Source organism: Schistocerca americana, chromosome 4 (genome assembly GCF_021461395.2).
Source record: "Schistocerca americana isolate TAMUIC-IGC-003095 chromosome 4, iqSchAmer2.1, whole genome shotgun sequence".
Taxonomy (NCBI): domain Eukaryota; kingdom Metazoa; phylum Arthropoda; class Insecta; order Orthoptera; family Acrididae; genus Schistocerca; species Schistocerca americana.
Window position 1 is genome coordinate 583769092 of NC_060122.1, and position 25974 is coordinate 583795065.

Here is a 25974-nt window from a genome sequence, read left to right on the forward strand (position 1 = left end):
AAGATTAGGTGGGTAGCCCCCCCGTAACTAATGAGGAGGTATTGAATAGGACTGGGGAGAAGAGAAGTTTGTGGCACAACTTGACTAGAAGAATGGACCGGTTGGTAGGACATGTCCTGAGGCATCAAGGGATCACAAATTTAGCATTGGAGGGCAGTGTGGAGGGTAAAAATCATAGAGGGAGACCAAGAGATCAATACACTAAGCAGATTCAGAAGGATGTAGGTTGCAGTAGGTACTGGGAGATGAAGGAGCTTGCACAGGATAGATTAGCATGGAGAGCTGCATCAAACCCGTCTCAGGACTGAAGACCACAACAACAACAACATATTCAGCAGTGTATCCATCAGTGAAATAATGAAGTTTTTTTGATGCATGGGTAGTGTTCAGTCAAGCATTTAACCATTTCTTTGCGAGCAGCATTTACAGCTCCTACATCGTGCTCCATACCATCACTCATTAAGCAGTGGTTTACTAGTGCTACTTTCTTTTTCTTTTTTATCACAAACAGAATGGATTACATGGCTGCTTTTTGTCCAGTGGTAATAGTGGTTTTCATTGTGATTTACAGAACTGTAGTTTTCAACAAAGTCCAATAACAGAATTTTTCTCGGGGGATTCGATTTTCTTTCAAATTTTTCAGGGACCTTGTCTGGCAAATATAAATGAGTATGGTTATAGTGCCTCTAATTCTGTTACCAACAAGTTGGTGTTTTCGTCAACAGCTGCAGATTTCTTTATCATTTCTGTCTGATGGTCTGTCTTAATCCACTCCCTGTACTCAGCATCTTCGTAAGCTAATTTTTCTTTCAATAATTCTAACAATTTGTCATCACTGGAACAATTACCACAGTGACAAAGCAGGCAGTCACAGTTTTCAGAGACACATACAAAAAATTTTATAAATTCTGTGTGTTTCTTTAACATGTTCTACATCCAAAAGCAGTTTTACACTTTAGTGGATGTGGCACACACACCAAATGAGTCTTTGATCTTAGTGAACAAAATTTAGAAGAAGCATTGTTAATGTTTGGGTTCTCCCATTTACAACAGGAACATTGTTGCCTTAGGTTACAGAGGGTACACGATTTTTGCATACATAACGTTCTACTGAGAATAGAAGCTTTTGAAATGTGGTGCTACAGAAGAATGCTGAAGATTAGATGGGTAGATCACATAACTAATGAGGAGGTACTGAATAGAATTGGAGAGAAGAGAAACTTGTGGCACAACTTGACTGGAAGAAGGGATCGGTTGGTAGGGCATATTCTGAGGCATCAAGGGATCACCAATTTAGTATTGGAGAGCAGTGTGGAGGGTAAAAATCATAGAGGGAGACTAAGAGATGAATACACTAAACAGATTCAGATGGATGTAGGTTGCAGTAGGTACTGGGAGATGAAGAAGCTTGCACAGGATAGAGTAGCATGGAGAGCTGCATCAAACCAGTCTCTGGACTGAAGACAACGACAACAACGTTCTTCTGATGCTAACTTTGTCTTTTGCTTCTGGTGACATTGGAGTACATTCATCATTTTTTGTAAATCAGTGACATACTTGACAACTTCATTAGCAATCATTTCCTTTCCTTTCCTTTCGGTTTAGGGAATGATAAAATATCCATGTTTGCTTTCAATTTCCTTGCCTGTCGAACTAGATACTCACTAACACTGAATTCTAGCATTATTTTTACTTTTGAAGAAGAGGGCTGAACTGAACTTTAAACCTGAATTTTTTTCTGATCTCCTTAAACTAACCACTTTTTCTTTCTTTAACAATATCAGGACATCAGAACCTTTGGCTTTCTTAACAGTTTCATCATCCATTTTATCTTCCCTACTGTCAGGTGGGTCACTACTGTGATCTAATAACTGATACTCTGTTCTTCCAAAACATGTTTCACTTTATCTAGCTTCTGCTTGCCATAAGAGGCCTTGCTGTGATTTGAAATCTAAAGAAGTTTCAAGGGAGAGCATCTCAAATCATCTAAAGTTTCATTTGCATCCTTGATACTTTGATTTTTTAGTATTGGCCCACGAAATATCACCTCTGAGACTGCATCACTTTCATTTCCGTCACAGATCATTTTTTGTTCACAAAACGCAATCGAGAGATTGTATCAAGCAGTATGTTAAGTGTACCTTTAATGTGATTCATTTCTAATATACATTATTGTAACAACAGAACCCATCTTATTAACTGACTGTGTTATAGTCTACTTTCCGTTATGAATACTAAGGTTTGGTGGTCTGGATGTATTAGTACTTTTGAACCCCATATTAGAATCTAAAATTTTCATAAATTCCGAACAATGAACACTACTCTTTCTCAGCAGAAGAATAATGGTTCAGGAGCCCAGATTCCTTGAAACAATTCGCAATCCATATCATATTCCGACACATACTTGCGTCATTGGAAGACTTAAAACTTTTGCCTCTAATAGTGCTTGTATAATATTATTAGAAGCTTCAGTTGATCCTTCGTCCCAAATAGTTAGACCCTTGCTTCAACAAACTCATTAAGTCTGGATCATTCATAGCTTATCCTTTTATAAATAGCCTCTAATATCTGGCTAATACTTACAACAAAGATAACTGTTTTATATTCTACTTCAGGACATCCTCTCATGGTTTAAATTGTTGCCCGCGAAACGCAGAGATCCCGAGTTCGAGTCTCAGTTCAGCACACAATTCAATCTGCCAGAAAGTTTCATACCAGAGCACACTCCGCTGCAGAGTGAAAATCTCATTCTGGAAACATGCCCCAGGCTGTGGCCAAGCCACGTCTCCGCAGTATCCTTTCTTCCAGGAGTGCTAGTTCTGCAAGGTTCGCAGAAGAGCTTCTGTGAAGTTTGGAAGGTAGGAGATGAGGTACTGGCAGAAATGAAGCTATGAGGACAGGTTGTGGGTTGTGCTTGGGTAGCTCAGTCAGTAGAGCACTTGCCCACAAAAGGCAAAGTTCCGAGTTCGAGTCTCGGTTTGGCACACAGTTTCAATCTGCCAGAAAGTTTCAATTCATCACTTGCTTGGTTATGTTCCTTCCTTACAATGATATTAGCCATAACCATTAAATGAACATGTTTCATGTGTCTAATTCTAGAAGTTTTATAATTATTTGTCAAAGCTACTCTGTAGATATTATTCTCTCCTTTCCATACTATTCTAATTATTATTCAAGTCTAGTGACATTATTGTCAAGTAGCCATCTAAACCTAGAAGTACATTTAGGTTAAGATTCGGTACCATCAATAACATTTGGTGAAACGTAAAGGTATCATTTGTGATAGGTAACTGTTTTTTTCCTTTGTTTTCCTTTATTGTCTGTTGTACCCACAAATGAACGCTTGTTACGGGTAATATCACAGATGTTTATTTCTCATTGATAACATTAATTCTCCGAGATACTAAAGATATTTCACTACCTGAACTAAACCAAATCCACTTTTGTCCCTAAAATGTCACAAACACTATTGGCTTTATCTTCTTCTTCATCTTCACTAATATGTTCTTCCAGCAACCACTCAGACATAGAAATCAGTTGTGTGAGGGCTAATATCTTTTCAACCCAAGGGCCTATTACTCTACTGTTAAATTCTGGAGTCTGACATCTCCCTCAGGGGTGTATTGTTTTCCAAGCTTGAATACTCCAAATTGTCTATCAGTGGTCCTATTTATACACCTACTGTCTTCATTATTAGGATTGAATACTGTATTTCTATCACTTCCTTGATTACCGTTCTGCTCTTTATCAGTAAACAATCAAATCTTTAAAGAACTGAACTCCCATGTAAGAAACAGCTTCAAAAGTGTGATTACTTTACAAATGAGTTAATTTTATCCATAATGGACATAAAAACGTAGGTGATAAAAAGTTTAGGAAAGTTTTGGAAGTCGCTAAGTGTTGCTATTTTCAAATATCAGATGAATCACATCCAGGTATTCATTCGTGCACTGTCAGTTATGCCTTAAGACAAACATACAGCTTCTAATTCTAATACTTAACTTATTGTATCAAAACTTTTTAACGTCAGATTATACCTCTTAATGAGTAAACTATGACAGCATTTTAAAATTAGGCAATGATTCAGAAAACACCATTAAGAAATAACGATGATGAATGTATCCTTCTATTTTAAATTTAGGAATCTGTTTGGATATGTTTGTTGCACTTTCTAAATGTAATTCCTCTATTAAATCAAGTAGGAACCCACAATTGTCATTAAGTCTTTTTATTAACCTCGCCTCTTGTTTTATCTACTTCATCCCAGATCTTTTTTAAATCTGCCTGTTCTACCTGCCTCAGTTGATGAATGAGGTGTACTGACAAGATAATCAATGAAACTTCCTGGTAGATTAAAACTGTGTGCTCGACCGAGACTCGAACCCGGGACCTTTGCCTTTCATGGGCAAGTGCTCTACTATCTGAGCTACCGAAGCACGACTCACGCCCGGTACTCACAGCTTTACTTCTGCCAGTACCTCGTTTCCTACCTTCCAAACTTTACAGAAGCCTAAGGGATGTTTCCAGAATGAGATTTTCACTCTGCAGCGGAGTGTGCGCTACGCCATGTCTCCGCAATATCCTTTCTTTCAGGAATGCTAGTTCTGCAAGGTTCGCAGGAGAGCTTCTGTAAAGTTTGGAGGGTAGGAGATGAGGTACTGGCAGAAGTAAAGCTGTGAGTACCGGGCGTGAGTCGTGCTTCGGTAGCTCAGATGGTAGAGCACTTGCCCGCGAAAGGCAAAGGTCCCGAGTTCGAGTCTCGGTCGGGCACACGGTTTTAATCTGCCAGGAAGTTTCATATCAGCGCACACTCCGCTGCAGAGTGAAAATCTCATTCTGGAAGATAATCAATCTTTTCCTTGCTATGGCAGACAACACTGCACGCAATTCCCAACCATCAGGCAGTGCACGTGCTGTGTCACGACAGTTGAACATCTCATGGTCCACTGTGCGGACGGTGCTTCGAACCATTCCCTAATGGTATCAGTACAAGTCCCAACCGTACAGCAGCTTGCACCACACGACACACAACAATGTGTTGACTTCGCTCTACATTTTCACAAGGATTGAAGTTCTTGAGGGCTGGCCCTGGACAATCCTAATGACAAAGCTCATATTTCTGTGACGAGTTAGGTGAACACACAGAACTGCCGAGTCTGGTGATCTTCACCTCCTGTCACTTTGCATGAAGTTCATATGTATGGCGAACATGTCACCATATGTTGTGGCTTCATGGCTACGTTCATCATTGGCCCATTTTTTTTTAACAGGTTCGCATTCAAGAACCAAAGATGTGCAGTGTGACTGACCAGCATGTCATATCCACCCTACAGGAGAAAGACACGTTGAACTCAACAGTTTCCATGCAAGATGGAGCCCCACCGCACATACAAGGTGCATTAAAGTTCTAAGGCCTCCGATTTTTTTTCTCCGGACTGGAAAGAGATAGAAACATGCGCATTGTTTTAAAATGAGGCTGCGTTCATTGTCAATACGTCCCAGAGATGGCAGCGCCGTACGGCAGATGGAATTTTACCGCCAGCGGCGAGAATGAGAACTGTTTTAAATACTTGAAATGGCGACGTTTTCCTTACTTGAACAGCGTGCAATCATTCATTTTCTGAATTTGCGTGGTGTGAAACCAATTGAAATTCATCGACAGTTGAAGGAGGCATGTGGTGATGGAGTTATGGATGTGTCAAAAGTGCGTTCGTGGGTGCGACAGTTTAATAAAGGCAGAACATCGTGTGACAACAAACCGAAACCACCTCGGGCTCGCACAAGCCGGTCTGACGACATGATCGAGAAAGTGGAGAGAATTGTTTTGGGGGATCGCCGTATGACTGTTGAACAGGTCGCCTCCATAGTTGGCATTTCTGTGGGTTCTGTGCACACAATCCTGCATGACGACCTGAAAATGCGAAAAGTGTTATCCAGGTGGGTGCCACGAATGCCGACAGACGACCACACGGCTGCCCGTGTGGCATGTTGCCACGCAATGTTGACGCGCAACGACAGCATGAATGGGACTTTCTTTTCGTCGGTTGTGACAATGGATGAGACGTGGATGCCATTTTTCAATCCAGAAACAAAGCGCCAGTCAGCTCAATGGAAGCACACAGATTCACCGCCACCAAAAAAATTTCGGGTAACCGCCAGTGCTGAAAAAATGATGGTGTCCATGTTCTGGGACAGCGAGGGCGTAATCCTTACCCATTTCTTTCCAAAGGGCACTACGGTAACAGGTGCATCCTACGAAAATGTTTTGAAGAACAAATTCCTTCCTGCACTGCAACAAAAACGTCCGGGAAGGGCTGCGCGTGTGCTGTTTCACCAAGACAATGCACCCGCACATCGAGCTAACGTTGCGCAACAGTTTCTTCGTGATAACAACTTTGAAGTGATTCCTCATGCTCCCTACTCACCTGACCTGGCTCCTAGTGACTTTTGGCTTTTTCCAACAATGAAAGACACTCTCCGTGGCCGCACATTCACCAGCCGTGCTGCTATTGCCTCAGCGATTTTCCAGTGGTCAAAACAGACTCCTAAAGAAGCCTTCGCTGCTGCCATGGAATCATGGCGTCAGCGTTGTGAAAAATGTGTACGTCTGCAGGATGATTACGTCGAGAAGTAACGCCAGTTTCATCGATTTCGGGTGAGTAGTTAATTAGAAAAAAAATCGGAGGCCTTAGAACTTGAATGCGCCTCATAGCTTGTGAAGTTCACCTGCTTGCTCGTAAAACATTTGGGAACGATCAGATTATCCACTGATCATTTCCAAATGCATGGCCGGCACAATCACCTGATCTCACTCCCTGTGATTTATGGTTGTAGGCTACCTGAAGGACAGGGATTACCAGAGGAACATCCACATGATGCGAAGTGCCACTTATCAAAAGAGGTAGCCAGCATACCTACGGACATGCTTCATTTTACTGTGCAGAATGCAATACTGTGCTTTCAGACTCTTCTGGGCACTGATGGGCGCCATATTGAGCCCCTTTTGTAGCAGTAATGGTACCAGTATGTAACGATATGAAGTACCAAAGCACATTAAAAATGTTTCAATTGAACTGATTCTGCATTATTTCTCTTCCCCAAGTACTTGACATTAATGCTACCAAGTTTGGTACTCTTATCGTTATTAGTTTCCGTGTTATATGTTAAATAGGGAAATTTTAATTATAACCACCCAGCACTATTCTAGAATACTTCGCCTTCTCAAGAATTATGTGGAAATTATGTCTGCAGTGAAACAGATTGGTAGTTACTGACATCTCTCCAATCACTTTTCTTAAATAGGAGTTTGACAACAGCACATTTTAGTCTCTCTGGAAAAATGCCGTGAGTTAATGATGCATTATGTATTTCAGAAAAGACCAGACTTACTATACAGGAATAAATTTTTAGTATTCTATTGGAAACACCACCAAAATGAAATGAGCTTTAATTGAGAGAATTTCAGATAGTGAAGTTGTTGATGCATTCGTATGATTGAATTTTATGAGAGTTACTTTTTGAACATATTGCTGTAATTTTTATCTTTAATCAGATAATGGCCTTGAACAGTCCATTTGATTTCTTTTGTTGTTGATATTACAGGCCTAGACTCTCTATGAGACATGATCCAGAGCCCTGTGTTGTGCTAATGTGGTAAATAATATTGATATATTCTTGGTTATTGTTAGCTTTTATTCCATCAATCATTATTCATATGTCTTTACATGCAGTAGTGTGCACAAACAGTCATCCTGTTCCCAGAAGTCCTTCACAGGTCGTCAACTTGAGTGAATACATCTTTTAAGTTACTTTATGAACCTTGTGTGGGAATGAGGTATAGACTAGTTATTTTGCTGTCCGTCAATCTGTTAAACCTTTATGTAATCTGGCTAAGTAAGTAATAAAATAATGTAAATGGATAGATGAAAAAATCTACTCACCAAGCAAAAGTGGGAAACCACAACCACAAAACGGTTTAACTTATGCAAGCTTTCGGAGTCAGTGGCGCCTCCTTCATGCACAAGAGTTTAAGGGGAAGGAAGAAGGGTGAAGGAGAAGGACTGGAGAGGTTTAGGAAAAGGGGTCGAGTTTGGAAAAGTCCCCCAGAACCCCAGGTCAGGAGAGAGTTACTGGACAGGATGAGATGGAAAGACTGATTGTTGGGGACTGCACCAGATGAGATTTGTAAACTTGAGAGCTTAAAGCTGGAAGACAGGGATTAGTAGTTAAGCATCGTGCCCAAGTCAATAAGATTGAAGAGCTAAGTGTATTGTGTATAATAGAGGTGGGATGGGGACACGAACAATAGGCAGGCCAGAAAATGAAAGAGGTAAAAAACTAAAATGGAGTGAGGAAAGTAGCAGTTACTTTGAAGTAATGCTAAGACATAAGGAATTAATGTAAATTAAGGACAGGTGGGTGGTGAGAACCAAGGGCCTTTGGTGCAGAGCCGGGTGGAGGGTCTGAATCAGAGGCTCAGGCAGTTTTGCGACCGTCTTGGCTGCAGATTCCTTGACTTGCGCCATAGGGTGGTGGGGTTTCGGGTTCCGCTGAATAGGTCAGGAGTTTATTACATTCAGCTGGCGGCTACACGGGTAGCGGAGGCTGTGTGGCATGGACTGGGCGATTTTTTTAGTTTAGAAGGCCTCGGGAAAGTACGGGGTGGGCTGCAATCTCAAAGGGTGCATGGCAAATACAGGACGTGCTTGGATCAAGGAACAGTCGGAATGGTAGTTGTAAATTCTTGTAGTTGTGCTGGGAAAGTCCCTGAGCTTCAAGCGCTAATAGAAAGTACAGAAGCTGAAATTGTTATAGGTACAGAAAGCTGGCTAAAGCCTGAAATAAGATCTGCAGAAATTTTTACGAAGTCACAGACGGTGTTCAGGAAAGATAGATTAGGCAGAATTAGTGGTGGAGTGTTTGTGTCTGTCAGTGGTGGTTTATCTTGTAGTGAAGTCGAAGTAGATACTCCGTGCGAATTGGTATGGGTGGAGGTTATACTTAACAGCTGAACTAAGTTAATAATTGGCTCCTTCTACCGATCCCCAGACTCCGATGATATAGTTGCTGAACAGTTCAGAGAAAATCTGAGTCTCGTAACAAATAAATACCCCACTCAAACAGTTATAGTTGGTGGGGACTTCAACCTTCCCTCGATATGTTGGCAAAAATACTTGTTCAAAACCGGTGGTAGGCAGAAAACATCTTCCAAGATTGTCCTAAATGCTTTCTCCGAAAATTATTTCAAGCAGTAGTCCACGAACCCAGGCGAATTGTAAATGGTTGCTAAAACACACTTGACCTCTTAGCCACAAACAATCCAGAGCTAACAGAGAGCATCATGACTGATACAGGGATTAGTGATCACAAGGTCGTCGTAGCTAGGCTCAATACCGTTTCTTCAAAATCCACCACAAACAAACGCAAAATAATTTTATTCAAAGAAGCGAATAAAATGTCACTAGAAGCCTTCCTAAGAGACAATCTCCATTCCTTCCGAACTGACTATGCAAATGTAGACGAGATGTGGCTCAAATTCAAAGATATAGTAGCAACAGCAATTGAGAGATTCATACCTCATAAATTGGCAAGAGATGGAACTGATCCCCCATGGTACACAAAACAGGTCTGAACGCTGTTCAGAGGCAAAGGAAAAAGCATGCGAAGTTCAGAAGAATGCGAAATCCCGAAGATTGGCTAAAATTTACAGACGCGCGAAATTTGGCACGGACTTCAATGCGAGATGCCTTTAATAGGTTCCAGAACTAAGCATTACCTCGAAATTTGGTAGAAAATCCAAAGAAATTCTGGTTGTATGTAAAGTACACAAGCGGCAAGACACAGTCAATACCTTCGCTGCGCAGTGCCGATGGTACTGTTACCGACGACTGTGCCGCTAAGTTATTGAACGCATTTTTCCGAAATTCCTTCACCAAGGAAGATGCATGGAATATTCCAGAATTTGAAACACGAACAGCTGCTAGCATGAGTTTCTTAGAAGTAGATACCTTAGGGGTTGTGAAGCAACTCAAATCGCTTGATACGGGCAAGTCTTCAGGTCCAGATTGTATACCAATTAGGTTCCTTTCAGATTACGCTGATACAATAGCTCCCTACTTAGCAATCATATACAACCGCTCGCTCACCGATAGATCTGTACGTACAGATTGGAAAATTGCGCAGGTCGCATCAGTGTTTAAGAAGGGTAGTAGGAGTAATCCATCGAACTACAGACCTATATCATTGACATCGGTTTGCAATAGGGTTTTGGAGCATATACTGCATTCATTCAAACATTATGAATCACCTAGAAGGGAACCATCTATTGATACGTAATCAGCATCGTTTCAGAAAACATCGTTCTTGTGCAATGCAGCTAGCTCTTTATTCGCACGAAGTAATGGCCGCTATCGACAGGGGATCTCAAGTTGATTCCGTATTTCTAGATTTCCAGAAAGCTTTTGACATCGTTCCTCACAAGCGACTTCTAATCAAGCTGCGGGCCTATGGGGTATCGTCTCAGTTGTGCGACTGGATTCGTGATTTCCTGTCAGGAAGGTCGCAGTTCCTAGTAATAGACGGCAAATCATTGAGTGGGTGACAATCTGAGCAGTTCTCTTAGGTCGTTCGCAGATGATGATGTAATTTACCGTCTAGTAAGGTCATCCGAAGACCAGTATCAGCTGCAAAGCGATTTAGAAAAGATTGCTGTACGGTGTGGCAGGTGGCAGTTGACGATAAATAACGAAAAGTGTGAGGTGATTCACATGAGTTCCAAAAGAAATCCGTTGGAATTCAATTACTCGATAAATAGTACAATTCTCAAGGCTGTCAATTCAACTAAGTACCTGGGTGTTAAAATTACGAACAACTTCAGTTGGAAAGACCACATAGATAATATTGTGCGGAAGGCGAGCCAAAGGTTGCGTTTCATTGGCAGGACACTTAGAAGATGCAACAAGTCCACTAAAGAGACAGCTTACACTACCCTCGCTCGTCCTCTGTTAGAATATTGCTGCGCGGTGTTGGATCCTTACCAGGTGGGATTGACGAAGGACATCGAAAGGGAACAAAAAGGGACAGCTCGTTTTGTATTATCACGTAATAGGGGAGAGAGTGTGGCGGATATGATACGCGAGTTGGGATGTTGTTGTTGTTGTTGTTGTTGTTGTGGTCTTCAGTCCTGAGACTGGTTTGATGCAGCTCTCCATGCTACTCTATCCTGTGCAAGCTTCTTCATCTCCCAGTACCTACTGCAACCTACATCCTTCTGAATCTGCTTAGTGTATTGATCTCTTGGTTTCCCCCTACGATTTTTACCCTCCACGCTGCCCTCCAATGCTAAATTTGTGATCCCTTGATGCCTCAAAACATGTCCTTGTTGGGATGGAAGTCATTAAAGCAAAGACATTTTTCGTCGCGGCGAGATCTATTTATGAAATTTCAGTCACCAACTTTCTCTTCCGAATGCGAAAATATTTTGTTGAGCCCAACCTACATTGGTAGGAATGATCATCAAAATAAAATAAGAGAAATCAGAGCTCGAACAGAAAGGTTGGTTTAGGTGTTCGTTTTTCCCGTGTGCTGTTCGGGAGTGGAATGGTAGAGAGATAGTATGATTGTGGTTCAATGAACCCTCTGTCAAACACTTAAATGTGAATTGCAGAGTAATCATGTAGATGTAGATGTAGCACTAGTTCCCACCTGGGAAGTAGTGAGAAGATAGTGTCTCAGTGAAGAATCCAGATGGCACGTGTGTTGAAACAAGCACCAAGTTCACGACTGTCATGTAATTGAGCATGCTCTGCAACAAGATATTGTGTGTTGTCAATATACACCCTCTGCCTACGCCTATTCATCCTGACAACTGGGTGGTAGTCATGCCGATGTAAATGGCTAAAAGAGTGTTCACACAACAGCTGGTATATGGAATGTCATTCCACAGGTAGCACTCCTTTGATAGCATAGGTTTTGCCAGTTACAGGGTTCGCATAGGTGGCAGTAGGAGGGTGCATAGGGCAAGTCTTGCAGCAGGGACAGTCACAGTGGTAGGAGCCATACAGTAGGGAGATGAGTGTATCATCTGACAAGGATAATGCAGAGATTGGGATGGTGATGAAAAGCTATTGTAACTGTGGTGCGCAAAATCTCGGACAGAATGGATCTCATGTTAACAGGATCTTCCATTGGTTCTTGGTAGAACAATGTTATAATAAATAAAAACCACCAGTTTGCTTTTGTTCTACAATATTACTTCTATTGTGTTAACCGGTTTTCTGCTTACAAGGCCATCTTGAGACATTTACTGAGTATTATCACCAAAGAAGTTGCAATGTTTGCAAACAACATTGGAAGAGAAGTAACACATCTAGATCGAAGCAGAAACATACATTAAGTAACATCTTTGACAGTGTGGTGGTAATGCAATGAAGAAGTAAAAAATTGAAAAGTAAATTAATAAAAATGGAGTACACCGGAAAAACTTTAACAGAAAATAGGAAGCATGCCTACATAACAATTTCAATTAATAAACAAAACTAATAAAACAATAAAATAAAATTAGTACTTGAAAAGGCTACACCAGGAGGTATAAAATGGAGAGTGATACACAAACCAATTAAAAGAAGAAACAAGTATCAATGTAACTAAAGAATACATAAGGAACATTATCAATATCAATAAGATAAAGAGAAATAAATAAATGAAAGAAAATGGAGGCATTTGAGAGAACATACAGTAAATGCAATCTTTGAGTGTGTGGTGGTACTGCACTTTAACATTATATTCAAAACTGTGGCTATGTAACAGTTTGCATTAAATAAATAACCAATTAAAATATAAACAATATTTGATGAGACAACTACAAGAGGTGTTAAAAATGGACAGTAATACAAGTACCAGTTAAATGAAAGCCTTAACAACTGAATCTACAGCCTATATGCAATACATAGACAACTTCAATAAAACAAAAGAACTTGATGAATACAGGAAAATGGGAATATGCTGGAACAGACAGTGTGGGAAGTAATGAGCAACAGAGATGATTATATGAAGCTTAGGAGAGGGGAGGTGTTGAGCAGTGTCTGGTCATTTAGGATTACATCTGGACTATGAACAATATGTTTGTTAATTTCCAGGGCTTTGTTTGCTAAGTGAAATACATATGACACTGGCTGGTAGTTGTGACCCTCACTCAGTACATGCTCCGCAAATGAGGAGTCAGAATTCTGCAACCTTCAACTGCGTTCATGTTCAGCCAGCCTAGTTGCTATGTCTCTGCCTGACTGACCGATAAATGTCTGAAGATGGCCTTGTAAGCCGAAATCCAGATAACACAATAAAAGTACTATAGTGGAACAGAAGCAAACTGGTGCTTTTCATTTATTAGAATGGATCTCATTTCAGGGCACAATTTTAGGAAGTCATGGCCTTGTCAAAGTAGTTGATTAATACACTCAAGAGCAGGATAGTACTAAATGACAACTGGTGTGCTCCACAGTTATTTTTTTGGAGGGCTTTGCAGTACCAGGATCAGAAGCACTGGCCTGGGAAATCTGTTTTTAAACTAGATTAAGTCCAGTGAGGGCTGAGGTGAGAACGGCGGTGTACTGCTGTAAAGAAGACTGCATCTGAACAAACGTGTTTGCTTTGAATACCAGGGTTGTGTGGGAAGGAATGTTTGACACAGAAAGGATGACGACTGTCAAAATGTAAGTACTGTTTTTAATGTGGACAGAAGTGTGTAGCTGGACTTTGGTGAGGATGAGATCAACATCAAAGATGGCTTATGGATCCAAGTGACCCATGCGAAGACTAGCATAGGAAGGAGCCATCCGGGTTCCCATTGCCATACCCAATCTGTCTGTCTGTCTGTCCCTCAAAGGTGAAGTAATTGTTAGTAAGTATAAAGTTGATGAAGGTGAGTAAGGAGGATGTCGTAGGTTTGAAATCAGGTGGCTGCTGACAGGAAATGTTCAGCAGCAGACAGACTATGTACAGAGGGGTTATTGGTATAGAGGGAGATGGCACCAATGGTGACAAGCAAGGTGTGTGGTGAGAGTGGGACGGACACAGATTTCGGACAATCTAGGTAATGGTTGGTATTTGAATACAAGAGGGAATTCTTAATACTATGTGTTGCAGGTGTTGATCAATTAAGGCAGATATCAATGTTAAAAAATATATCGGCTCAACCACTTGTTTATAGTGCAAAACACTAAGATTGACGCGTTTCAGAAGTCAAGCTTCCATCATCAGAATAATAAAAAGTAAAATAACCTGTTTAAACTCGCTAAAATGGAACATGCACCAGGCAATTTATAATAAAATTAAAACATCGTGGCTACTTCCCACGATGTTTTAATTTTATTATAAATTGCCTGGTGCATGTTCCATTTTAGTGAGTTTTAACAGGTTCTTTTACTTTTTATTATTCTGATGATGGAAGCCTGACTTCCGAAACGCATCAATCTTAGTGTTTTACGCTATAAACAAGTGGTTGAGCCGATATATTTTTTAACATTGACATTCACAACCACAACTTCTCATCCAGTATGGATAAAATCTAAGGCAGATAAACTTCGGTGGGTGCTTTGAAGTCAAATACTACAGGATGGCCAGGGTGATTGGGATTGTGGATCTTAGGAAGAAGATAAAAGGTGTGGCTGCATGGTTTGGGTGGGGTAAGGAGTTCTATGGATTGAGTTGTAAGTCCTTTTGAGAGGCCTGAGGTTTTTAGGAGGGACTGCAGGTCAGTTTGAATCACAGGAATGGGATCTTAATGGCAGCAGTTACATACTCCTGTCTGTCAAGTACCGCAGTGGTAGGTTCTTTGCCTGATGAGAGGATAATGATTGATGCTTCAGCTTTTAGGGAACGTAGAGCCTGGAGTTCTGCAGAGGACAGGTTAATGTCATGTTGTGGAGGAAGGGTTGTGAAGCAGTGCTGGATGTAAGAAAATCTTGAAAGGCTGTAAGGGATGATTTTGAAGTAGTGGTCGTGGCTCAAATTGGGATCATGCTTGGAACTGTTCAAGGCAGGGTTCAATATCAGGTTTGCTGTAGGAAAGGACTTGGGATCATGTTGCAAAGTGATATTTCCAGCTGACATTATGTGTTAAGGGACAGTTGGTCCTTCACCAAAGTAGCACAATTAAATTCTGTAATAATGTTTAGCATAATAATGTTTAAGAATGCAAAAATTTTTAAATATTTCGATTTGGGGTTAACGTATCTTTCTTGGTTAATGAGGGGACAATAACTGATCAAGTTTATGCCTTTTTTTTTTTTTTTTTTTTTTCCGCCCACCTTGCAACTAAAATTACTTGGTCTGCATCCTCATACTAGTTGCGCTTATGCAAGCAAGCCACCTAGTCAGTTTCAATTAATGAAAGTTAAGGTTTCTACCTTGATTATAGTTTCTCACTGTAATTTCAGCACATTTTATTCTCAAGTGTTTCTCTTTCCGGGGTTTATACTGTTAAGCTCAGCAGAAATTTCTTTTTATCTGATTTATTTCATGTGAAGTGGACTAATCAGATCCATGGTGTAGCTGCAAGATCAGACACTTTTTTGGAATGAAGAGTTACTAGTTCACTCAGTTATCTTACATATTATTTACTGTTGTGAATGCCTTCCCCCACATCACTGCATAGCAAGCTACCCACTGTGGTGCGCACATACCAGTTTGCCAAGGACGTTGCGATATCTGACAGGTGATCGTGACTGTTATCTCAGTGTAAACCAGAATGTTCTTATTTCAGTTTGCTTATATGCATGAGAATTTTCACTCTGCTTTTTCTGTTCTCTTGAATACCATGCTTTCTGGAATAAGAGTCTTAACATATTCCTTATGAACTTCAAGAACATTTATTCGGTACAAGCTCCGTAAACTTATGTGGACAACTTGCTTACGGGTGGAATTTCTGCATTCCTTCAAATATCATAAATTTTTCAAATTCATAGTCTGAGCCCAATAACTGATTGGAACCGGGTATCCAGTTACAAGTTTTACCCCCCATTATTCTGACTTATTTCCTTTCATTGCATTACAGACTGTCTCCGATCATGATCATTGAGTCAGGTGTTAAGAGTACAAAGGAAATTTTAATTGTTAGCAAAGACTGTCAAACTCATTAAATGACGCAACAAAGTGAACTTTAGTTCGAGTCTCGGTCCGGCGCAGTTTTCATCTGCCAGGAAGTTTCATATCAGCACACACTCCACTGCAGAGTGAAAATCTCATTCTGGCCTACTATAGTAGCTCACGTTACGATCATGTATTGATGTGTCAGACATATCGAGTTACTCTAACGAGCATAGGATTCTGTATAACAGTTCCAACTGCAGTGTGATCACACCTTCTGTTATATTACTCCACATTTAATCTGTGTGCACAAATGTAACACACAGTCTTTTCTACTGTATTTATCCAAATTGCTCCTCATACTGCCACTGCCTGACAGACGCCCTGAATTATCTAATTGATCTAACGACCATCTACATCAGTCCATCGATAAACTTTTAGACCATAAGCAGGGGCAGTTTACTATCGACCATGCCTCTACAGACATTTCTGAAAGATACATTAAAGAGTGTGTAAATGGCATCACCATACGAAGTACAATTTCTGTTCCTCTTAGCCTGTCCTCATTGGAGTAGCTATATCTACCACATACAAGAAAGGGTATTTTAAGCAATTAAGATCACCACCACCTATTGTCACCGAGCAGCAAGTGTCAGATTAATACCACAATTAAGATGTGTGGCAGCAATAATGAGAATGTACTGTTGTAAAGAAATGGCCTTCCATTAGTTTTAAGATGTAGAAACATGTTATTTATTGACTACTATTTCCATGGTGTAAGTAAGTATTGTAGTTCAGAGTAATGTTTTTCTTTTGAACCGTAATTGGAACCTAGTATGTTCACCGTCAAGGAAGAGTTCAGTAAAGTGATTAATATTGCAATTTATAACTGTGATTCATTTTTATAGTATTTCAGAGTAAATGTGATACAAGGATTGACAACCTGTACATGGGAGTGTTGTAGTTCTTATCAACTTTTCACAGTACCATAAACTTTATTCCTTTTACTGGCACATAAGTGAAATCAGCTGTTAAAGAGTGTAGCAATCCTTTAAATACCTCCTAGGCTGGTCAGGCCTCCTCCACCCCCCCCCCCCCCCCCCACCCACTCACTTCTGAAATCTTTCCTCATGAACTCCAATTTAAGTATCCCTTCAATGAAGTTTTACAGACCTGCTGCCAATAACATGCGAGGTCTGGCTACCACATCTGTCACCGGCATGCGACAGCCCTGTGCTGTCTGTCAGCACCAAGACTCCATCACTGTAATAGGGACCGTTGTTACACTGTGACACCACCATAGGAGTTATCCTTCCAACATTCTGCATTATAGTAGTCCTCTTGGCCTCAAATCTATGGTATCCTCGTGCTCAGCACTTCTACTCTGCTCCAGGATTCTAACTTCACTCATCCTGCAATCACAACCTGATCCTCACAGTCTCTCTTTCCTCTGTTCTGTCAGCCCTCCCAAATCTCTCCCTCTCTGGTGCACCATCTTTACTCCTACATTACTTGTATTAAATCATGTAAATAAAAAGTATAAATAATGGCACGAAAGGAAGAAATGGAACAAAGGAAAGCAGCACCAAAAGACCTGCACTGTTCATGCACAACTCTGTATGCCAAAACCAAAATGCTACTATATACATTTTCCAAATTAAACGTGTAACTGTATTAGCTACATGGGACTACAAACTCAGTTAGAAGCAGATATTTCACAATTCTTTTGTGAAATTTAATTCAACACAAAAGCATAATTTAAGCTACTGCATCCCAATAAATGTATCCTGTACAAAAATGTTGCATGAAAAACAAACGGCCAGAAGTTAAACACAGTACTAACCTTTTTCTTTTACTGCATTGTAACAAAAGAGCAAATGGGGGTACAAATTTTTAACATTTGGATTACACAGTCAGACATACAATAACCTATAATCACATTACACAATTAAAAATGAATAAACGTGCAAATCAAATTAATGCATTTTACATGTGATCCAATATGCCTTCTACAGCAAATGATCGTGATATTGTCTGCAAGTATGGTATTTATTCCCAAGTAAGATTAGACATCCCATTTCTTGTGCATCAGCTTTCCCCATATATCTCCTTTGCAATATTAGAGAGAGAGTATGGCAACAGAATTAGTTGTCTTCCACCCAACATGTGAAAGATTAGTTCAGATGTGAAAGATTAATTTAGATTGTCAGAAGGGAAAGGTTAATTTAGATTGTCAGAAGGGAAAGATTAATTTAGATTGTCAGAACTGTAAACTGTGCAGTATAATTAACATCCTAGCAGATTTCCACGATCTTTAAAAGATTTAAAAGAATGATTTTTGGAACTGTGTTCCAAAAACTTTTAAAAAACAAGCAACCACAACATGTAATATTGGAAGAAATCATGATGAGTTCATGCCCTACAAACCTGTGTACTACAATTTTTTTGAAGTCAACAACAACCTGCTTTTCTTCCTTAGTGAAAGAATTATGTAAGTTACTGCTTACCTTAAATTCTCGAACTTCCTCGTAATTCCTGCCTCGCATAAGAAATTCTCCTTTTAATAAACTGTCTCCCATGAATGATGGCTCCAGCTTAAATAAAAAGTAATACGTGTGGAAGAAGGCAGTAACAACATTTGAGTACTACAAATAGCAAATTACAAGGAACAAACCGAATAAGGTGTGATACCTACCTTCCTCTTCAACACCTGTTGAGTAATTAAGGTATTGCTGTTCCACAACCAAACTAAGTCTTTATACACTGCACGAGTATCTGAAATACAATTAAATTGTTTCATTCTACTCACATTTTTATATTAAAAGTTTCAATATAAATGATTAACTACTGGTTTATTTTTTGTGACAAAAATTTGCAGCAATTTTCAAAACCTGCTATGGTGTAACTATTAGATCAGCTATGAGACAGGTGAATTTAATTCAGTTTATGTGAGTTCTATATTGCAAAGCAATTTCCTTTTACACAGGGATACTGTTCAGTTCATTCCACACATAATTTGGCATGTAAATTTGCGACAATACTGCAAGAGAGGGAAAAATCTGACCCATACTACTTACAACTGCTACATTATTATCCACATTGTGTTTCACTAAAATTTATTATACACAATATAGTTTATAGACTCTTAATGACAATAGAGTAAACAATTCTCGAAGCAACATTTTCTTTGATAAAATATTTGGAACTTATGAACCACAAAACCATGTGATCTTCAAAATTCAACTCCCACTAATAATTCTGTGTTACTATAGCACTGACATGCATCAAATGAAATCTTTCATTCACCACTTTACAACCAACACCTTGTTTTTTTTCCAAAAAACAGTTTTTTAAAAGGTTATAAACAATCAAAACTTTCCTGTTACATTTTAATCCTAAAAGGCAATTATTTCTAAATTCAGATAGGATAGATTTGTAGCTCCATTTTTCTGTTTCCAAGACTACATTACTTTCTTAAAATAACATGTTAGTTAAGCAGGTATTTAAATTATAAATCGAAAGGTGATACACTTGTATTTGGCTCTGAGCACTATGCGACTTAACATCTGAGGTCATCAGTCACACTTGTCTTTGTCACCTACCTAATTTTCATTCATTATCTCATTAACACTTTGAGGTAGATCCATCATCAGATCTGTGGTATGAAACATACAGTGAAAGACAAGATACTAAAAGGCATAAACCACAGCACAGCAGTCAAGGTGAGAAATAAATCTGTCAAAAACAGTACAAAATACTATGTCGCCTCCTACCACACTCTGTAACATCCTTAGTGCCCAAACTGACACAAGCAGATCGATATGGCACAAAGTAAACACTTTTGCCAGTAGGTGGCATTTATAACAGTGAGCATACGACAATAGGCAAACTGTTGTAGGACAATATGTAGTAAAAAAAATTACTTAACTGACATTGTAGTTAATAAAGGTATCATATTATAACACAGACGCAGCTGATACATTCCAAGCTGCTATATTCTGAACATAGGAAAATGAACCAGTTCAATTTACAAATTTCATCTAAAATATTAAAAGCTATGTTATGCGGAACTTTAGAGTTACAAATAACTCAATAAATAAAAACCTTAAAAATGTGGAAAGAATAGAGGGGGTACATTTCTTACTATTACATGGAACCATTGTCAATCACAGTCAAGTAGCAGTTAATGGTTGTGGCACTGAGATTGGCCATTAAAATTACACTACAAAAATTGTCATGAATTTCTGTTACAAATTCCTACCAATAAGGTCGTATTCATGATAATTTGATAAAACTTTGAGGAAGTGAACTAGGAATGTTAGAGGAATTCATCAAATTGGTCCAATTTCCCTTTCTTTTAATTACTTTACCTTTAATGATAAGTTACGTCACTGTCCATCACTAATTTGTATCACGTGATCAGCTAGAAAACAAGGAAGTCTACCAGGCAATTTTAGTGCATTTGAGGAATCCTGTGTGCAGGAAGAGACCTGAATTGTTGAAAAACCACACTTGGATGTTGCATCGTGATAATGCACTGGTTGCATCTCTTCCACAGGTATCTGGCAAAACTTCAGGCTCCCGTTGTACCCCATCCACCCTATTCTCCAGACGTAGCCCCATCAGACATTTTACCATTTCCCAAACTTAAAACCATGCTGAAAAGATGTTATTCAAAAAGCAATGCAGCAAGAGATCTGCATCCCATATTAGAAAGCACATTCCAAAAGTAAGAGAAATGTTGGGAATTGTGTATTGCATATGGAGGTGACCAATTTGAAGGGAACAGTGCTTAAAATGCAGTACAATGAGTTGTAAGAAGTTATAAGCAAAGTTAAGTCTTTTTTGAACATGCCTCATATAATTTACTTGAAAATAACTTTCCAGTTTTCATCCTAAAATTTCGCAAAGTGTTATCTTATACCATACACATGTGGGAAATATTATTACCTTATTTTAAGGCAATGAAGATCAAATCATAGGTCTGCCATCACCTTCAAAGCTTTGCAACTATGTACAAGGTTCACCACCAAGACTCAAAGAAAACCAGGTGCTCAATTCTTGACTTTTCAGCGAGGAAGTCAGATAAATTAGCAGTTGTTGGTGTCTATCACGAACTCACTTACACAGAGGGTATCATTAGCCAAGATTCCTGTCACTCTTCAAAGTGTAAGTATTCTTGTTTTTGTTTTGTTACATAAACTCAAAAAATTAAGCTCTACTGATGAGTGTTCAAATGGCTCTGAGCATTATGGGACTTAACTTCTAAGGTCGTCAGTCCCCTAGAACTTAGAACTACTTAAACCTAACTAACCTAAGGACATCACACACATCCATGCCCAAGGCAGGATTCGAACCTGCGACCGTAGTGGTCGCGCGGTTCCAGACTGTAGCGCATAGAACCGCTCGGCCACCCCGGCCGGCTGCTGATGAGTGTGAACTTTGTATTACTACCCCAGTTGGTCAACCCAATGGATAAAAAACAACAAATGCATTGAACTTGCTCCATTCCATTCTTTCAGTAATACCCACAAATAACTATCTCTGATACTAAAAGAAGAAAAACTGTAATATGTATGACATGTGAGACATGGCAGAGAGAGACACTTTTTTTTCACATTCACATTCATTTCTGAACATAACAATAGGCCACTTCTTAAGTTGATGAACTGAATAATTTGTTGGAGAACGTATTAATTTATTAATGCAAGCTGCATCTACATTAGATGTTTGTTCTAGACTATGGGAATTTTTATTGAGTAGTGCACTGCTATCTAGGGTGGCATTCAAAAGCCATGTTTGCCCATTGTCACAGGGGGTGGAGAGGTGCACACGCAGGAGACGCGAATCTGCTATATGTGCAGAAGAGAGATCCCAGAGAGTGCAAAAAGTGAGACGTTTCATGTTCTAGAACCTTTGAGTTGACATACTTTCATCAAAACTAATATTAAGAAGCAGTTTTACAGGAATGCCATCCTGTAGCAACAGCATGTTGGACTCTCACATAGCTCTGGCGGGGGGAATGTAAAAATATGGTTTGTAGTAAACACATCAGTTGTAAAATTATTACAAGTAATGCTCAGATCCTCCCCCCATGAACAATGGACCTTGCTGTTGGTGGGGAGGCTTGTGTGCCTCAGCGATACAGATGGCCATACCGTAGGTGCAACCATAACGGAGGGGTATCTGTTGAGAGGCCAGACAAATGTAAGGTTCCTGTCTGGATGATTGACTGATCTGGCCTTGTAACACTAACCAAAATGGCCTTGCTGTGCTGGTACTGTGAACAGCTGAAAGCAAGGGGAAACTACAGCCATAATTTTTCCCAAGGGCATGCAGCTTTACTGTATGGTTAAATGATGATGGCGTCCTCTTGGGTAAAATATTTCGGGGATAAAATAGTCCCCCATTCAGATCTTCGGGCGGGGACTACTCAGGAGGACGTCGTTATCAGGAGAAAGAAAACTGGCGTTCTACGGATCGGGGCTTGGAATGTCAGGTCCCTTAATCGGGCGCGTAATATAAAAAGGGAAATGAATAGGTTAAAGTTAGATACAGTGGGAATTTGTGAAGTTCGGTGGCAGGAGGAACAAGACTTTTGGTCAGGTGAATACAGGGTTACAAATACAAAATAAAATAGGGGTAATGCAGGAGTAGGTTTAATAATGAATAAAAAAATAGGAGTGCGGGTAAGTTACTACAAAGAGCATAGGAACGCATTATTGTGGCCAAGATAGACTCGAAGCCCACGCCCACTACAGTAGTACAAGTTTATATGCCAACTAGCTCTGCAGATGATGAAGAAATTGATGAAATGTATGAGGAGATAAAAGAAATCACTCAGATAGTGAAGGGAGACGAAAATTTAATAGTCATGGGTGACTGGAATTCAATAGTAGAAAAAGGAAGAGAAGGAAACATAGTAGGTGAATATGGATTGGGGGGAAGAAATGAAACAGGAAGTCGCCTGGTAGAATTCTGCACAGAGCATAACTTAATCATAGCTAACACTTGGTTCAAGAATCATAAAAGAAGGTTGTATACATGGAAGAAGCCTGGAGATACTGACAGGTTTCAGATAGATTATATAATGGTAAGACAGGGATTTAGGAACCAGGTTTTAAATTGTAAGACATTTCCAGGAGCAGATGTGGACTCTGACCACAATCTATTGGTTATGAACTGTAGATTAAAACTGAAGAAACTGCAAAAAGGTGGGAATTTAAGGAGATGGGACCTGGATCAACTGACTAAACCAGAGGTTGTACAGAGTTTCAGGGAGAGTATAAGGGAAAATTGACAGGAATGGGGGAAAGAAATACACCAGAAGAAGAATGGGTAGCTTTGAGGGATGAAGTAGTGAAGGCAACAGAGGATCAAGTAGGTAAAAAGCCAAGGGCTAGTAGAAATCCTTGGGTAACAGAAGAAATATTGAATTTAATTGATGAAAGGAGAAAATATAAAAATGCAGTAAATGAAGCAGGCAAAAAGGAATACAAACGTCTCAAAAATGAGATTGACAGGAAGTGCAAAATGGCTAAGCAGGGATGGCCAGAGGACAAATGTAAGGATGTAGAAGCTTATCTCACTAGGGGTAAGATAGATACTGCCTACAGGAAAATTAAAGAGACCTTTGGAGAAAAGACAGCCACTTGTATGAATATCAAGAGCTCAGATGGAAACCCAGTTCTAAGCAAAGAGGGGAAAGCAGAAAGGTGGAAGGAGTGTATAGAGGGTCTATACAAGGGTGATGTACTTGAGGACAATATTATGGAAATGGAAGAGGATGTAGATGAAGATGAAATGGGAGATATGATATTGTGTGAAGAGTTTGACACAGCACTGAAAGACCTGAGTCAAAACAAGGCCCCAGGAGTAGACAACATCCCATTTTAACTACTGACGGCCTTGGGAGAGCCAGTCCTGACAAAACTCTACCATCTGGTGAGCAAGATGTACGAGACAGGCGAAATACCCGCAGTCTTCAAGAAGAATATAATAATTCCAATCCCAAAGAAAGCAGGTGTTGACAGATGCGAAAATTACTGAACTATCAGTCTAATAAGTCACAGCTGCCTAATACTAACGCGAATTCTTTACAGACGAATGGAAAAACTGGTAGAAGCTGACCTCGGGGAAAATCAGTTTGGATTCCATAGAAATGCTGGAACACGTGAGGCAATACTGACCTTACGACTTATCTTAGAAGGAAGATTAAGGAAAGGCAAACCTATGTTTCTAGCATTTGTAGACTTAGAAAAAGCTTTTGACAATGTTGACTGGAAAACTCTCTTTCAAATTCTAAAGGTTGCAGGGGTAAAATACAGGGAGCGAAAGGCTATTTACAATTTGTACAGAAACCAGATGGCAGTTATAAGAGTCGAGGGGCACGAAAGGGAAGCAGTGGTTGGGAAGAGAGTCAGACAGGGTTGTAGCCTCTCCCCAATGTTACTCTATCTGTATACTGAGCAAGCAGTAAAGGAAACAAAAGAAAAATTCGGAGTACTTATTAAAATCCACAGAGAAGAAATAAAAACTTTGAGGTTCGCCAATGACATTGTAATTCTGTCAGAGGCAGCAAAGGACTTGGAAGAGCAGTTGAACGGAATGGACAGTGTTTTGAAAGGAGGATATAAGATGAACATCAACAAAGGCAAAACGAGGATAATGGAATGTAGTCGAGTTAATTCAGGTGATGCTGAGGGAATTAGATTAGGAAATGAGACACTTAAAGCAGTAGAAGAGTTTTGCTATTTGGGGAGCAAAATAACTGATGATGGTTGAAGTAGAGAAGATATAAAATGTAGACTGGCAATGGCAAGGAAAGTGTTTCTGAAGAAGAGAAATTTGTTAACATCGAGTATAGATTTAAGTGTCAGGAAGTTGATTCTGTAAGTATTTGTATGGAGTGTAGCCATGTATGGAAGTGAAACATGCACGATAAATAATTTGGACAAGAAGAGAATAGAAGCTTTCGAAATGTGGTGCTACAGAAGATGGCTCTGAGCACTATGCAACTTAACGTCTGAGGTCCACAGTCGCCTAGAACTTAGAACTAATTAAACCTAACTAACCTAAGAACATCACACACATCCATGCCCGAGGCAGGATTCAAACCTGCGACCGTAGCGGTCGTTCGGTTCCGGACTGCAGCGCCTAGAACCGCACGGCCACTCCGGCCGGCGGTGCTACAGAAGAATGCTAAAGATTAGATGGGTAGATCACATAACTAATGAGGAGGTATTGAATAGAATTGGAGAGAAGAGGAGTCTGTGGCACAACTTCACAAGAAGAAGGGACCAGTTAGTAGGACATCAAGGGATCACAAATTTAGCATTGGAGGGCAGTGTGGAGGGTAAAAATCATAGAGGGAGACCAAGAGATGAATACACTTAGCAGATTCAGAAGGATGTAGGTTGCAGTAGGTACTGGGAGATGAAGATGCTTGCACAGGATAGAGTAGCAGCATGGAGAGCTGCATCAAACCAGTCTCAGGACTGAAGACCACAACAACAACAACAACAACAACAACTACAACTTCAATGTTCAGATTGAGTAGGTGCGGGTTATGGGTGTGATAGAGAAACAGAGGTTGGTTACAAAAAGTTACTTGTCTGACATAACAGTCACAAACATAACATAACAAAGCAGTTACAAGTAGCAGTATTATCTCCTTGTTCTCAACGTATGATGATGGGTGTCGGCTGAAGTTAGACTATGTAGCTGGTGACAGCTCAACCTCAGTGGTGCAATAAGCTTTATTACTAGATCAGCTGAGGTCTGTGAAGTGTGACTATGTACAGTCACTTAGGAAGTGACTATTCATATCACAAAGCTGAATTTTCTACTGTGACAATAACGATAGATTTAGACGTGGCTAGAACAGATGAC

At 39.9% G+C, this 25974-nt stretch overlaps 1 protein-coding gene across 3 annotated transcripts in view; it reads right to left on the reverse strand.

The window, feature by feature from the left end:
• LOC124612802 (PC-esterase domain-containing protein 1A-like) overlaps positions 1 to 25974 on the reverse strand; it is a 260996-nt gene that overhangs the window by 123836 nt on the left and 111186 nt on the right. For all 3 annotated transcript variants that reach the window (XM_047141219.1, XM_047141217.1, XM_047141218.1), the window contains 2 exons: positions 18779 to 18858; positions 18591 to 18677 (listed from right to left, as the gene is read on the reverse strand). In XM_047141219.1, coding sequence (XP_046997175.1) covers positions 18591 to 18677; positions 18779 to 18858 — 167 coding nt within the window. The remainder of the gene's footprint in view (positions 1 to 18590; positions 18678 to 18778; positions 18859 to 25974) is intronic.